Source organism: Morone saxatilis, unplaced genomic scaffold (genome assembly GCF_004916995.1).
Source record: "Morone saxatilis isolate NCDOM2014 unplaced genomic scaffold, NCSU_SB_2.0 Contig12, whole genome shotgun sequence".
Lineage (NCBI taxonomy): Eukaryota > Metazoa > Chordata > Actinopteri > Moronidae > Morone > Morone saxatilis.
Genome location: NW_023339674.1, coordinates 23,425,679 through 23,439,695, shown reverse-complemented (window position 1 = coordinate 23,439,695; position 14,017 = coordinate 23,425,679). Strand labels below are relative to the sequence as shown.

Sequence of the window (14,017 nt, the reverse complement as noted above, 5' to 3'; positions counted from 1 at the left end):
CCAAATCATTTCTTTCTTACATGCTCCCCCACCAATTGCTCCCCCATTAAAAAAATGACAATTTTTAACTGCTGTGTGGAAGAAGGTTTTTATCCACATATAACTAAAGGCTCTAAGGATGTCTATAGAAGAAAAGGTATATACATTTATAGTAGTAACTGCCTTATGGTCAAACAAGGGAGAAGCATTGATATCGAGCCTCCTTCCAGTCTGTAACGTGAACGCACCATGGAACGCTCCCTACACTGTTTTCAACGGGACGGATACGTCAGCCGCTACTGATTGGTTAGGGCAAAATGACCCCCCCTTAGAATCTTATTGGATGTTGTGAGAAATGTCCCGCCTCTTTCCGAATTCCACCGCGGGACTCTCTTCCCATTGGTCCATCGGGCCAGAGTGCAGAGAACAACAAACAAGATAGGGTGAAGACCGTCGGGATGGATGCAGGTAAGCGAGATTTTATACTAAAATAACACATTTTCTCTCTCTTAGCAAGCTAGTCTGGCCACAAAATAACCACAGCAACGCCATTTCATTCCTGGCAACAAATCTCCCGCTCTGTCATGACGGGATTGCCAACTCCAGCCACCAGTCCAACACAGACCCTTATTGCTTTGTAGCCTCGGTGACGTTAGCCTGCTAAAGTGATGACTAAAGCTAACTGCTAACTATCGTTAGCCTGCTGTTATTGCTAAATGTGGTGGATTCCCCGCTTTGACAGCTCGCTGCACAGCTGTATAACTTCCTGTACGGTGTCCAGATGTGGAATGTGATAATGTCATGTGTTGCCGTGAAGTTCCACTCTTAATAATTAGCTTTTTGTCCTTGGGCTGACTGTTTATGCCAACGTTATGTTACGCCCAAGATGAACATCCCAGTCGATGCACTGTCACCATCATATCAGTTATTATGCTACTGTTAGCACCGAGAATGCTAGTCGCTGTTACAGAGGGTATATGACATGCAGCTAACTCATGTAGTAGAATAATAGGCAGAGACTTCTTATTGCGTTATTGTCTCTTTAGACTTTAAACCAGCTCCCTGTAAATCACAGCTTTCCGTGTTCGAGCTAACTGACTGACAGTGAGCTAGCTACTCAACTTTCTGTGTTGTTAGTGATGTGGTAACAGGACGTGTTGGCGTCAACAGCAGGAACCTTTTTCTGAACTCTCGATCAAAAGCGTACATACATTCTGCTGTGTATAAAAGCATGCACCAATTGGCCAAAATGCGATTTTGTTTCTTTCTTAAGAGGAAGTGGGTCCTTTTAATGGTGTCCATTACAGTTTTGCCTCATTTTACAGCTGGCTTTGAGCCCAGTATTTCCAACTGCAGTGCAAAGTCTGCAAACGCAGGCTGTTACTGGGATTGCTTTGTACCGTCACACTTTATTAAAGGCCCATATATTCCTACGTACTTATTTATTAACGACTAATGGCACATGGGAGATATTCGAGGAGATATTCAAGTGTGATATTTGTTTGATTTTGTCTGCTTGTCATATGTGTGTCTGTTATTAAAGTGCCCCTTTATAATCCTTAAATAATCTCTGATTTTACATATTGAGTTTAGTTTACTCGCCATGAAGAATGTCACCCAGCCTGTGAAAACAGTTGTAAAATGTCATCTGTGGCTCTGGAGGATAGATTATAATGCTAATGATATCATAATGATGTTGGCCTGGGCTTTTTAGGATTAATAGTTTATTCGCAGTAGACGGGTATTACAACCACAAATGCTGATATCAAAATGACATGGAACAAAAGTTAAGAGGGGATAAATGGGGCCCTTGTAGCTCACCTGGCAGAGCTGGCACCCCATGTACCAAGGCTGAGTCCTTGCTGCAGGGGCCGACCTGCGGCCCTTTGCTGCATGTCATCCCCTCTCTCTCTTTCCTGTCACTCTTCACTGTCAATTAAAGGCAATATTAGCCCCAAAATATATATATATATATATATAAATAAAATAAATGTTAATAAACACATCCACGACCACCCAAAAAATAATAATATACAAATCAGAATAAATCTTGAAACTTGATACTATGTTTATCCCACAGGGAGATTCCTCTTTCACTTGTCCCCTGGCATATAAGATCAAATATTAAAATGCTAGACACATTTTAAAGCTCAGCGTATATACAACCTTCCAGGAAGAGACTGGAATTCTTCTCAAGCAACGAAGTGATACTCCATCTTTACTTGCTGACAGATTGCCTCACATTTATTGGCTGCAACAAGTGGTTAGTGGTCAACGACATGGCCACCAGCAATTTCTCCACTGTAATTTCCCACATACTTACAGCTGACTCTGGTCCTGTTTTTTCAGCTACCTTGACATACGACACACTTCGCTTCGGAGAGTTTGAAGATTTTCCTGAGACCTCAGAGCCTGTGTGGATCTTAGGGAAAGAATACAATGCACTCACAGGTAGGACTGTGGAATATAAAGCGAATGTGAGACAGAGTATTGAAGTTCTAAAGAATCATTAGCAAGTATACATTTTTCTCTGTGGATGCATTGTAATGTGATGATTTCTTGCTTTCTTGTAGAGAAAGATGAGATTTTATCAGATGTCACTTCACGACTGTGGTTCACATACAGAAAAAACTTCCCACCAATTGGTAAGTAAAGAAATGCCCCTTAACTACAGTTGATGAGATTGTTGATTTGAGAAATCTGTGTTTTAACATCTAATTACAAAAGAGAATCTCATGATTCTTGAATGTGTTACAGGTGGAACAGGACCAACGTCAGATACAGGATGGGGATGCATGTTGCGGTGCGGCCAGATGATCCTAGGCGAGGCCTTGATGTGTAGACATTTAGGCAGAGGTAAGAAAATATAAACACAAAGAAATATCTCCCTCGATGATAGATAGATAGATACAGATATACGTATATTTTCTCACTGTGTGGCACTAACAGCTCGTCTCCAGTGAGTAGACTATACCAAACAGAGCGTGTTTTAAACAGGCGTGATAAGTGGCTTTTTGTTCTCAGACTGGAGATGGGCCAGAGGCCAGAAACAAAGAGAAGAGTACATCAGTATTCTCAACGCCTTCATTGACAAAAAAGACAGCTATTATTCCATCCATCAGATTGGTAAGTAGTGAGTGAAAAACATTTCTAATTATATGAAGGACTTCCTCAGGCAGTCCTGAAGGAGTTTCCCTAAAATTGTTTCTTTTTTTGTTCTTAAATGCTGCAGCCCAAATGGGAGTTGGAGAGGGGAAGCCTATAGGCCAGTGGTATGGACCAAACACAGTTGCCCAGGTTCTAAAGTAAGTACCGGAAAGAAGCAACATGTTTCAGTTGTTTCCTGATTTTATATTTAAGCCTGCAACTAATGATTATTTTTTGCGATTAATTACAACAAATATTTAAAAATACCTGCCGCAAGTTCCCAAAGCCTGAGGTAAAATCTTCAAATTGCTTGTTTTGGCCAAGTTAAAGTCCAGAACCCAAAGATATTCAACTTACATGGATATAAAACTGACAAATACAGCAAAGCCTGAACATAAAGTGTGTATCCTTGAGGGCCAGCAAATGTGTTGAATACATTTACTTCCCCTCATAACATTTGCAAAGCTTACTTTTTTGATATTTGAAATTGTAAAATATTTACATCCATGCTTGCAGTTTTCACAGCCTTCGCGGGCACATTGCTACATTTCTTATCGCATTAGCATTATCAATGGTCAATGAGCATAATAGTGTGAAAGCGGCTGCAGGAATGTGTATCGTGTCACGCTTGCAAGTGCATTCTAGTGCTCGAGCACGATACAATGGTGTCTTTCTTTTCCACTCTCACCATGTACCATATGTATCTATCTCACTGTCAAACAATCAACGTAAAAGGCAAGATATTGTACATTGAGGAGGTTTAAAACAATAAAAAAAGTCTTTCCAATTTGGTAAAACAAAAAAGTGACTGTCTCAATGTGCTTTCAGGAAGCTGGCCGTGTTTGATACGTGGAGCAGATTAGTTGTCCATGTGGCAATGGACAACACTGTGGTCATCGAGGAGATCAGTGAGTGCAGTGGTGTTGCAACTTTATGTTTGAGGGTTTTTTTTTCTTTTATCATTCATTAGCATAAGCAGTTTAAATGTCACTCTAGGTTAAACTATGGACTGTACTTGGATTGTTTAGAGAAGTAAAACGTCAGCTAAATGTTACTATTGCTACAGGACAAAGTTTCTAGGTGAACACAAATACAAATGTGAGTTGGATCTTTAAGTGTTCAGCTTCCATTACATGGACTTCTGTCTCAATTTAACTAAAACAGTTAGTGGTCAGTGTCAGCATTTTACTCTAAAGCAGGTATGTTTTCAGCATTTTCTGACTACATGACCTAATGCTAATCTGCTACATTGAAGTTTAGACTACAATTTGAAGCAAAATCTTCTTTTCTTTATGTGCCACACACAGTTGTAATGTTTTGTGATCTATTTTTTTCACTGCAGAGCGTCTCTGTATGCCCTGGCTGGATGCTGCAGGAGTCTATGAACCAGAAGGAGTGGGGGAGCTCAATGGCTGCCTGGAGGGGGCGTGTGCCCTGGCTGAAGAGGAGACTGCTCTCTGGAAACCTCTGGTCCTGCTCATCCCCCTCAGGCTGGGCCTGAGTGATATAAATGAGGCCTACATCGAAACCCTTAAGGTGGGGTTCTTCAGCGTGTATATTTCCATTGTGTGTCTAAATATGGGGGCTGTCACTCTTTTTTTTCATGAATTTCAGTGTGTTATCATTAATTATTGTCAAAGTTACACAACCCGTGTATGGGGACGCAGCGTAATGCATCGTCTTGCTATAAGGCATGCAGTATGTAAATATTCTTTTGTCCAGGGAACATAATCCTGATATTGCTTCATCTGCTCCTCAGTGAGTGACAATTAAAGCTATTTCAAAGTCTTAGCTAATGGCCTAGTAGTTGTAGACTATGGTCATGCAAAATAAGGCATTAATAAGCGCTTTATAATGACAGTAGACAGGAGAGTCAATATGCATGCTAATAAGCTAATAGTTAATGATGAATATGTGTACTTTAATATAAAACATTACAACATTTTCCAGGATAGGGAAATATGTCAAATAAACATCAAGATATCATTATTATTATTATTCTGTGCTGTGAGGACATGTTTGCTTACATTTTAAAACACAGACAACATAGTGGACTCTGGTTTGCTGGTGGCTTTTTGGTGTGCTTGCTGTAGTTTTGCCCACATAGAACGTCCCTTAAGGAACTGAACCTACACAAATAATCTAAAAAAAAAAGGAAATTGTCATAATGTAATGTATGTTTGTAGTGAATTGGCTAAAAGATTTATGAAACAGGTACTTGAATTACCACTGAGGCAAAGTCAGCTACAACTGGGGTGAGATAAACCCTCTTGTCTCTTTTCACAGCAATGCTTCATGCTGCCTCAGTCCCTGGGTGTTATTGGGGGAAAACCCAACAGTGCCCATTACTTCATTGGTTATGTCGGTATGTCTAGTCTCTGTGTTTGTGAAATAAACAGTGCACTGCACACTCATGCTCACCATATTAATTCTACGTACACCAAGAGAACTATCGAATTATAAAACAGGCTTTTTTTTTTTCCCAGGAGAGGAACTCATCTATTTAGACCCGCACACCACTCAGCCTGCAGTGGAGCCGTGTGAAGATGGCCAGGTCCCCGATGAGACGTACCATTGTCAGCACCCACCCTGTCGCATGCACATCTGTGAACTGGACCCATCCATCGCAGCGGTAGGAATGCCAGGGGTTTTATAGCACAGAGCTTTAGTATCTCAAACTAAAGCCCATTGTTTAATGTGAATGTGAGCAGGCTGCAAACTTTTTACAGTAAGTCAGAGGTTTCTATAGCTGATTGTTTTCTGGTCTCTGCCAGGGGTTCTTCTGCAGAACAGAGGACGAGTTTGATGACTGGTGTATGCGCATAAGGAGGGTATGTTTGTGTAAACACTGCGCTTTTGTTGCTCCCTTGACTTGTCTAAAGCATCACTTTCCTCTCAGAGGAATTTGTACGTGATAAAATGGTGGTCCTTCTCTTCTAGCTGTCCTGCAACAGAGGGGGCCTGCCCATGTTTGAACTAGTCGACAGCCAGCCCTCTCACATGGTCAGCGTGGATGCCCTCAACCTTACTCCTGGTAAATGAACTGCATATTCTTTCAGCAAATATTCCAAAAATTCAGAAAATGAAAAATCATTTTAATGTTGTTTTGTCCTTTCACGCGTTGACGCTCCCTTGACAGATTTCTCAGACTCGGACAGATTGGAACGGTTCTTTGATTCAGAAGATGAAGAGTTTGAGATCCTTTCCCTGTGAGGAACATATGGACAATGATTTACTGTTCTCGACAGTCGGCGAGAGATTCTCTGTCTCTTCTCTGTATCAGAAGGGAAGCCTGAGGGGATGAACATTAACTGGAGACCTCTTGAGCCAGTCCAGCTCCAAATGGTGTAGTCAGTGTGTGTCACACAGCGTTTCTTCTCAACAGCCACTGAATGCTCTCTGTATCCAACATTGAGACTGCCTGGTGGAAGCCGTAGCAGGAGCTCAGGATAAATTCTGTATGCACATTTTCACATTACATGTGTTTCCATTTGAGTCTTAACACTTTAAATGTTTATTCTGAAGTGATATGGTGCCTTTCCCTGACTCCATAAGTAAAATTGCCATAACAGTTTTATGTTGTATAGAAACACAATGATTCATGATGCCCATGGCTTATGCGGTTTGTCACTAATAACTGAAGTCTGTAACAGCCTGTAATGAAACCAAATTAAGTCAAATCTGCAGACAAGTTGTATTAATTGTATCCTTGCCAAGTCTAAAACATATACCCTAGTTCATTTGAAGATTATTTATTTAATCAATACAATATATAGACAGGTGAAAGAACAATAGACCATGTAAGAGGATTAAAACCTAAAAATAAAATCAGAATCTGATGGACAATGGTTCTACTCAATTTCAAGACAGTATAAGAATTATATTTGAATCACACCCAAAGCATTTCTCTTCCACATTCAAACAATGTCAAGTAAAAAAAAAAAGGGGGCTTTTGCAAAGTAGTTGCTGTACCAACAGACCGTCGGTGTCCAAACAGTTTGACTCAGACTGCTTCAGGTTCACTTCCATAGCTCTTCAAGTGGCAGGTTCTGAGCTGTGTTGATGGCATTAAGGCTGTGGGTCGTGATGTCCTTGTGCACATCCTCAACATTCTGAGCAGCATCAATGACCTGGAACAAACAATTTAGATCACAGATTGTTGAACATTACTGATTTAAAAGACACCTGGGGAAAAAAATAAAAAAAATCTAGAATCAAGATCCGCCTCGTACCTGCCAGTTGACTGAAGGATCCTTCATCAGATGTTCAAATTTCTGTTGAACCGCTCTCTGGAAAACACTGGTCTCATACCTCTCTTCTCCAAACTGACCTCTGAGAGCAGCCTCAGCTGGGCTCAGCTGTAGAAACATAACAAGGTCCGGCTTTGGCAATCCCACATCCGGTTTCATACACCAGTCCAGACAGAAACCCTGGAGGAGATGAACATGTCAAACTATATGTTGCTCTTCTCAAACACACACATGATACAGTGTGATGGCTGAGAAAGAGACTCACCGGCTTTGCACTGGTGAACGCAACTCCAGAGAAGGCGTACCTATCTACTACCAGAGTGGTGCCTTGGTCCAGCTTCTTCTTCATTAACGGCCTGTAGTCAGAATTATTGTATTATGCTGCACAAGACAATGTTTACAAGTTAGATGAAACTAAGCAAGGTTAGTGACAAAAGAAAGAAAAAGAAAATGCATTCTTCAGTTTGGATCATTGCTAATGAAGGCAACTGCAGAGACATAAAGAAAAAGTACATTTACTCAAAGTCTGCATTTTTAGCTCTGGCTTGAAGCCCCAAGCTCCTACTGAAAAATAAGGCATAAATATATAGTTTTATTTTTCAAATAGGCTAAATAATTGACTTAAACTGCTGGACACTGCAGTTTTCTTTTTTCTTTTATTCAGTAAAAAGTAGTGCTGGTGAGGAGTTTAGATAGTGCTTGTAGATTTGTCCATGTACATCCTTAAATCATGGGCAAATCAATTCAAATACTTTATGTATAACTAGATATTACCAGGGGCAAAAAACTAGGACTGCCCCCTAAACGTCGATCAGTCAAAAACCCCAAGTCGGATCTCATTTTGTCGGTCAAATCCCTGCGCGCTGTTTGGCTGCACAGAGCCAGGCGGGGTGGCTGAATGCCAAGTTTATTCACTTTTACAAACTGAGTCTTGTCTCAAAATGAACTAACTTTAACTGCAAAACGAAGTGCAAACTTTTTGTAATGTGGGTGAACTGGTCCTGGTTGTGCCGACAACTTAATGTTACCCTTCACGGTGAGTATTTAGTGCATATTGTAGACCTTTTTCACAGCTGACGCTTTGACTTATCACAGATGGATTTAGTAACATTTAACGACGGTTCCCAGTAAGCTACAACACTTAATAATAATTCACGTTGTGCTTTGACATGTCAAAATGTCTGCCGTGAGAAAGGCAGACAGTTGCACTACTTTCACTTAAATAAAATGCTAAATGTAAAACTTGCATTTATTACTTGTATTTTTTTAAATTGTATTATCCACAATAAACCAAGAGTCTTACACCAGTTCCCATCGGTTTGCAGAGAACAGCAGGTGCACTGTGTGGTCCTCCAGGTCACTCTTCTTCTCCAGGTAGGCGCTTATCAGCTGTCCAATGGTCGTGGTCCTGTCTGCCCCAGAGACACCGCACCACAGCTCATTATATTACTGTTACAGTGCTGTACGGTTACACTTCAACTACAGGCGACTAAAAGGAAGGAACACCTAAATGACAGTTATTCAAACGTGACAAACAATAACAGCGTCTCACCGGGGAACCTCATCATCTCTACGGGTCGGCCGCTCTGTTGCAGCGCCTGGACCAGCTTCTTGCACTGCGTCGTTTTCCCGGCTTTGTCTACTCCCTCCAGCACAATGAGAGCTCCTCTTTTACACGCCATTACTGCCGACTGTTTATCGGCGCTGTCCTCCCGCTGGCAGGAAGGGAGAGACGGACGAACTACTGCAGCTAAACTGCAAACAGCTGTCGACTCCTTATCAGTATTTACCCGCCTTTTACTGAAGCGGTGCCTCGATACGGAAGTACAACGACGCACTTCCGGTTCCGTTTGTTGTTGTTTTTTTTTTAAAACAACTTTATTAAATTAAAAGAAACAGGGAGTGACAGACACAGTTCTGCACGTGGCAACTCCAGGCTGACTGTTGTATAAAAACACATAAAATTATAAGTCAAATTAAAAAATATATTTGAATTTATTTATTTCCTATATATTGTTTCCTTGTATAAGATTAGATTGCACATTCCATTCACACTGTTAAGCACTTTTGATATGATAAATGTAATAAATCCACATAATAAAAATATTCACAATGCACAAGAAGGAGTCATTTTAAATTAAGTAATGTTAAATTTGAAGGCAGCTGAGAAGCATCGATCCGTTTTAGCGTGACCTCTCACCTCATTTGTTAGCAACCACCCAACTGGAAAGTTTCAAACCGGTTCCAAGATATGTTTTCAGCCACAGCCCAGTGTGGGATTCACAACAGAGCATGTCTTACAACATGTCTTATGCTTTGCGCTTTAGCTCTCATGTTGTTCTGATAGCAGGATGAAAAGTATGTCCTCATTCTACAGCTCATACTGCATCTCCCACAAGGCTTCAACAGAGTACTAATGGCTAAGAGTCATGGGATGTGTAGTTTTTGAGTGAAATGATCAGTGTAAAAAATTCTACTTTTATCATTACTGTAACAGAGATTCACTTGGTTTTAGATGTGGACAGAAAACAGGAACCTGTCTGAGGTTATCAGTAAAATGATGAAAGAAGCCCACCATGAGAAAACCCACTGATGTCAAGATAGACCTACACTTAGCTAGCTACAGGCAGGCAGGATCAGGTCTTTCTATACATGTAAAATGTATAAGAGTGGAATACTATCATGTGAAATTAGTCATTACCATGTGTTTATATTAGACTGAAAACTAGATAACAGACTGCTGCTGACAAAAGGTACTACAACATTATGAAGACAACCCCACTGTTCTCATTCAAGTGGTGACTGAGCTGCACAAGACGACTACTGAGAATAATGCTTTATTTATTACACACAGTCTCTTCCTTATGACAGTAGCTGTGATTCAGGATTATCTTTACAGCATCCAACAGAGACATGTTACACTTTGCTTTTATGGCAGTGTTTCAGAGCATCTTTCAGTGCTGCCAGCACCATGTCAACATTGGCCTTGCTGCTGTTACATCCCATCAGTCCCACGCGAAGCACCTGAAATGACAGAAAAAGATCTGGGAGTTATACACAGGTCTTAAGCAACTTTTTGGTGGGCATACATAATAAGTTAAGAACTGGGTATTTTTTACATAATCTCTCACCAAGCCAACTGATGGTCCAAGCCCTCCAGAAATCTCTAAATTATGTGTTTTCATGATGTAGGTAGTGATCTCTTTCCAGTCATATCCATGAGGAGCAACAATAGTGGTAACTGTAGAGAGTCTCGCTTTCTGTAATAACCATTTAAGTCAGAGTTAGTACATTTCCCCCATATATAACTTTTTTATATATTATATATATAATTTATTATACAAATGATATGATTGTGTTCAAACATGAAACTCACCTTTTCTTTGACAAAAAGTTTGAGACCCATGTTCTCTAGGCCAGCATGGAAATACTCTGCTACTTTCTGATGTCTTTCCCATGATTTCTCCAGACCCTTAGAATGACAGAAAAATGGCATAAAAACACTGTAGACTAACTGCATGTGTGGTGTGCAGTTTGGGCTCAGTGTTTTGAAGGAAATGGCTCTCCATAAATGACTAATTCATACTTGCTGGCTTATTCTGACAAAAGTATCGTTGGCACAGATCTGTACAGAAGGGCCTAGAAATATGCAAAATCTAAATATTTAAACACGTCCCACCTCTTCAACAAGCACAGCCAGACTCTCCCTCAGAGAGTAAAAAGCAGTGACTGGACCTGTGTGGTGATATCTATGGAGAGGAAATGGAGAAGATCTTTAGAAATTGTGCAAGTATGGCTAAAAATGAGACAGTTCCAGTCTGCAGGGAAAAAGATGTCTTACACTCTTGACGGCTTGCCATCACATCCCCAGTAGTTTGCAAGCCAACTCAAATCCAAGAAGAAGGACACAGGCTTTGTCCTCCGGTTGAATGTTTTCTGGCTGTGGATAAATTCAACTTTAAATCCACGTGTTACACTTATTTTAAATTATTACTTGTATATGCATTTCTCACCATGCTCTTTCACTGAAGGAGATGGGTGCTGTACCGGGAGGAGCATTCAAGACCTTTTGGGAGCCTGTGTATAGGATGTCTATCCCTGTAAATACAAACATTCACAAATAAAAATCTATGTTTGGTGTCGTCAAAACAGATAATGTAACACAGTAAATGGTTTCATCAGCTGCCCCAGAGACACAACATCTAACAGGATTTAATACTAAACCTTGCTGGTCCATGTATAGAGGGGCCCCACCAATTGATGCCACAGAGTCGACCAGAAACAAGCAGTTGTACCTGTAGGCACACGTCATAACAGAGCTACTATCTGCCCTTAAGTTTGTTACAGATGTGATGATTTCAGAGGAGCGAGTGCTGCATCTCACTTATGACACAGCTGTCCGATGCCATCTAAAGGATGCAGGACTCCCGTAGAGGATTCTCCATGTGCGAGGAAGAACACCACTGGCCTGTGTTTTGATAAGGCCTGTGATGAGATAACAGCATGATCACACAGACTGCAGCTTTGACAGAGTGAATTTGAGTAGCCTGATAACTGGAGAGTTCGAGTGGTACCTGCTCAATTTCTGCATTAGTGAAGAAGCCACCAGGGGGCGCCACAATGGTATTTACTCTGGCACCTGTTGGATTGACACACATGATATTCTGTGGTTGAATCGCCTTGGAATTATTTTTATTTAATTAATTAATGAAAGGTAATATTATGTTTTTTATTATTGTCAACAAATCTCATGTAAATGAGCCACACTGTTGCACTGAGTGATATGTTCCTTCATTATGATGCCAATGGGCACTTTAGTTTATTATTAGTCAGTCCTACATACACAGTCCTGCTGCTACATACTAGTGCACCAAATGTGTATTAATCCACAGCTGAAAATAGTCTCCAACAAATGCACTGTGTTTAAAGTGCTTAAAACTACACTGACCACCTTTTTCAAAATATTTATATGTTCAGTAGGAACCGATGGGCTTAGAGTTGAGAGCCACAGACGGAGAAGTTAAAGACTACTGAGAGGTGGACTAACACATTGTTGGTTTTGTTCTTTTCATTTGTTGGCCACCAAAATACCACCAACGTTACCTATCCTCTCAGCCATTTCTGCTGCTCGCTCTCCCCATATGCCGTTGACTGCAGTCAGAACGCTCTCCCCGGGCTCCACTGTGTTAAAGATGGCACACTCCATAGCAGTGTGGCCAGTGCCGCTCACAGCTAAAGTCATGTTGTTCTGAGTCTGGAACATGTACTGGATTCCACTTTTGATGTCACTCATTATCTGTAATTTGAAAAGAGCACATTATGGTGAAAGAGGTATATATCCTTTGTACTATACTACCCTGTGGCCTTTCAGCTTCTCAAATATGACTATTCATTGGTTTCTTTAGTCTAATAAAGTCTAACTAGTCTAACTAAATAGTGATGGGCACTTTTCACTAATTTCTGACATTCTATGGACCAGAGAAAATTAATTCATAAAAAAGATAAATATTAGTTGCAGTCCCACTTGCAAGCATGTTCTCTCTATCTGCTCATGTTTTGTATTTAAAATCTTCATCTAGAAAGTAGTAGTGTCGAAAGCTGTCATATAAATGTAGATCAGTAAAAAGTACAATATTTCCCTCTGAAACATAGTGAAGTAGACATATAAAGTAACATAAAATGAAAATACTCAAGTAAAGTACAATTCCAATGTTATACTTAAGTACAGTACATGAGTAAATGTACTTTGCTGCTTTCCATCACTGGCAATTCATAATAGATGCTCCATTTTACCCAGTGTTACAACTTGTTACAACTTGTTACAATATTGACCTCTTTGAAGCAGTGTAATTTCTGTGCACAATGGAGATGTTGAAAATGAAGTTAATGATTTTTTAAATATTTTTCAACTGAGAAGGGAGATTGGGAAAGCAAAGGTTTTACAATCATTCCCACTCCTCCATTACAATGTGGACAGTGTACTTATAGTATTAGCTTTTAAAGTTCATATCTTTACTCTGTTTGAGGTATATGTTTATAAAAGTCATTGTCATGACTCTTATGCCTCTCTTCCTCAATAGGCTACATCATGTGTGTTAAACCCACCGAGTTACCTCAAATATCTCTGGATGCATGTGTCCAATGACAGGATTGGCTCCAGCCTTCAAGATTCGTGGAGGGACGTTGGAGGGTCCTGGTCCAAACATGTGGCGATGTGGAACCACCAGCGGTTTCTGCAGACATTTTGGTGGCGGTACAGAGACGGACGACATGTTCCCAGCAGTGTGATAAGCGCAGTAAAACCACAAAAGCTGTGGAAGCAGGTGAAGTAAAGCCTCCACTGAGCACGCCCCTCTGTCCGACCAGTGAAGTCCTCAGGTCAGGAGTCTGTCACAACATTTTCTTCTGTCAACACTTGTTGCTTTCTGTGTGCAGTGAGCTCAGGTAGCTTGATACTTTCCAATTTTCAAAGATAAGGAAGTCACCCAACATGTCCTCAAGTGTTAATCATTGACCACAGACTCTCCAGAGCATCAGGTTTAACTATTGCACTGCTATGCTTTTGACCTAATAAACAGCATGACATGTCTCTTCCACAAATAACAAGGACAAATGCTCCTTTTAGCCTACATTTTAAATCA

The 14,017-nt window shown here is 40.5% G+C and overlaps 3 protein-coding genes across 4 annotated transcripts; 1 reads left to right on the top strand and 2 right to left on the bottom strand.

The window, feature by feature from the left end:
* The first annotated feature begins 355 nt into the window (after positions 1-355).
* Positions 356-6,969, top strand: atg4b (autophagy related 4B, cysteine peptidase). 2 transcript variants are annotated; one of them, XM_035653339.1, is made up of 13 exons: positions 356-447; positions 2,329-2,430; positions 2,553-2,624; positions 2,737-2,835; positions 3,004-3,105; positions 3,212-3,284; positions 3,955-4,034; positions 4,469-4,662; positions 5,413-5,491; positions 5,613-5,758; positions 5,901-5,957; positions 6,067-6,160; positions 6,266-6,969. In XM_035653339.1, the coding sequence occupies exons 1-13, from the start codon at positions 438-440 to the stop codon at positions 6,337-6,339; spliced, it is 1,182 nt and encodes a 393-aa protein (XP_035509232.1). In that variant the 5' UTR covers positions 356-437; the 3' UTR covers positions 6,340-6,969. The 2 variants fall into 2 exon arrangements, with proteins under 2 accessions (XP_035509232.1, XP_035509230.1); XM_035653337.1 differs by having other exon boundaries at positions 6,251-6,969.
* dtymk (deoxythymidylate kinase (thymidylate kinase)) lies at positions 6,863-9,216 on the bottom strand. The gene is made up of 5 exons (XM_035653340.1): positions 8,929-9,216; positions 8,680-8,788; positions 7,642-7,732; positions 7,359-7,556; positions 6,863-7,256 (listed from the first exon to the last, which is right to left on the bottom strand). The coding sequence occupies exons 1-5, from the start codon at positions 9,056-9,058 to the stop codon at positions 7,146-7,148; spliced, it is 639 nt and encodes a 212-aa protein (XP_035509233.1). The 5' UTR covers positions 9,059-9,216; the 3' UTR covers positions 6,863-7,145.
* An 859-nt stretch (positions 9,217-10,075) lies between these two features.
* On the bottom strand, positions 10,076-13,851 carry agxta (alanine--glyoxylate and serine--pyruvate aminotransferase a). Its single transcript, XM_035653336.1, has 11 exons — positions 13,490-13,851; positions 12,480-12,672; positions 11,951-12,015; positions 11,761-11,861; positions 11,601-11,671; positions 11,390-11,474; positions 11,218-11,316; positions 11,056-11,125; positions 10,753-10,848; positions 10,508-10,636; positions 10,076-10,400 (listed from the first exon to the last, which is right to left on the bottom strand). Exons 1-11 carry the CDS (start codon positions 13,646-13,648, stop codon positions 10,293-10,295), a joined length of 1,176 nt encoding a protein of 391 aa, XP_035509229.1. The 5' UTR covers positions 13,649-13,851; the 3' UTR covers positions 10,076-10,292.
* Between the last annotated feature and the right edge of the window lie 166 nt (positions 13,852-14,017).

Coding starts and splice junctions, on each gene's coding strand:
- atg4b (XM_035653337.1), top strand. Junction 2,625..2,736: donor AAAAAACTTCCCACCAATTG/GTAAGTAAAGAA, acceptor AATGTGTTACAG/GTGGAACAGGACCAACGTCA. Junction 4,663..5,412: donor CCTACATCGAAACCCTTAAG/GTGGGGTTCTTC, acceptor CTCTTTTCACAG/CAATGCTTCATGCTGCCTCA.
- agxta (XM_035653336.1), bottom strand. CDS start 13,648: ATGTCGTCCGTCTCTGTACCGCCACCAAAATGTCTGCAGAAACCGCTG. Junction 12,016..12,479: donor AGAAATGGCTGAGAGGATAG/GTAACGTTGGTG, acceptor TCAATCCAACAG/GTGCCAGAGTAAATACCATT. Junction 11,317..11,389: donor TCCTTCAGTGAAAGAGCATG/GTGAGAAATGCA, acceptor ATTTATCCACAG/CCAGAAAACATTCAACCGGA.
- dtymk (XM_035653340.1), bottom strand. CDS start 9,058: ATGGCGTGTAAAAGAGGAGCTCTCATTGTGCTGGAGGGAGTAGACAAA. Junction 7,733..8,679: donor GCAAACCGATGGGAACTGGT/GTAAGACTCTTG, acceptor TTCTGACTACAG/GCCGTTAATGAAGAAGAAGC. Junction 7,257..7,358: donor ATCCTTCAGTCAACTGGCAG/GTACGAGGCGGA, acceptor TGTTTGTTCCAG/GTCATTGATGCTGCTCAGAA.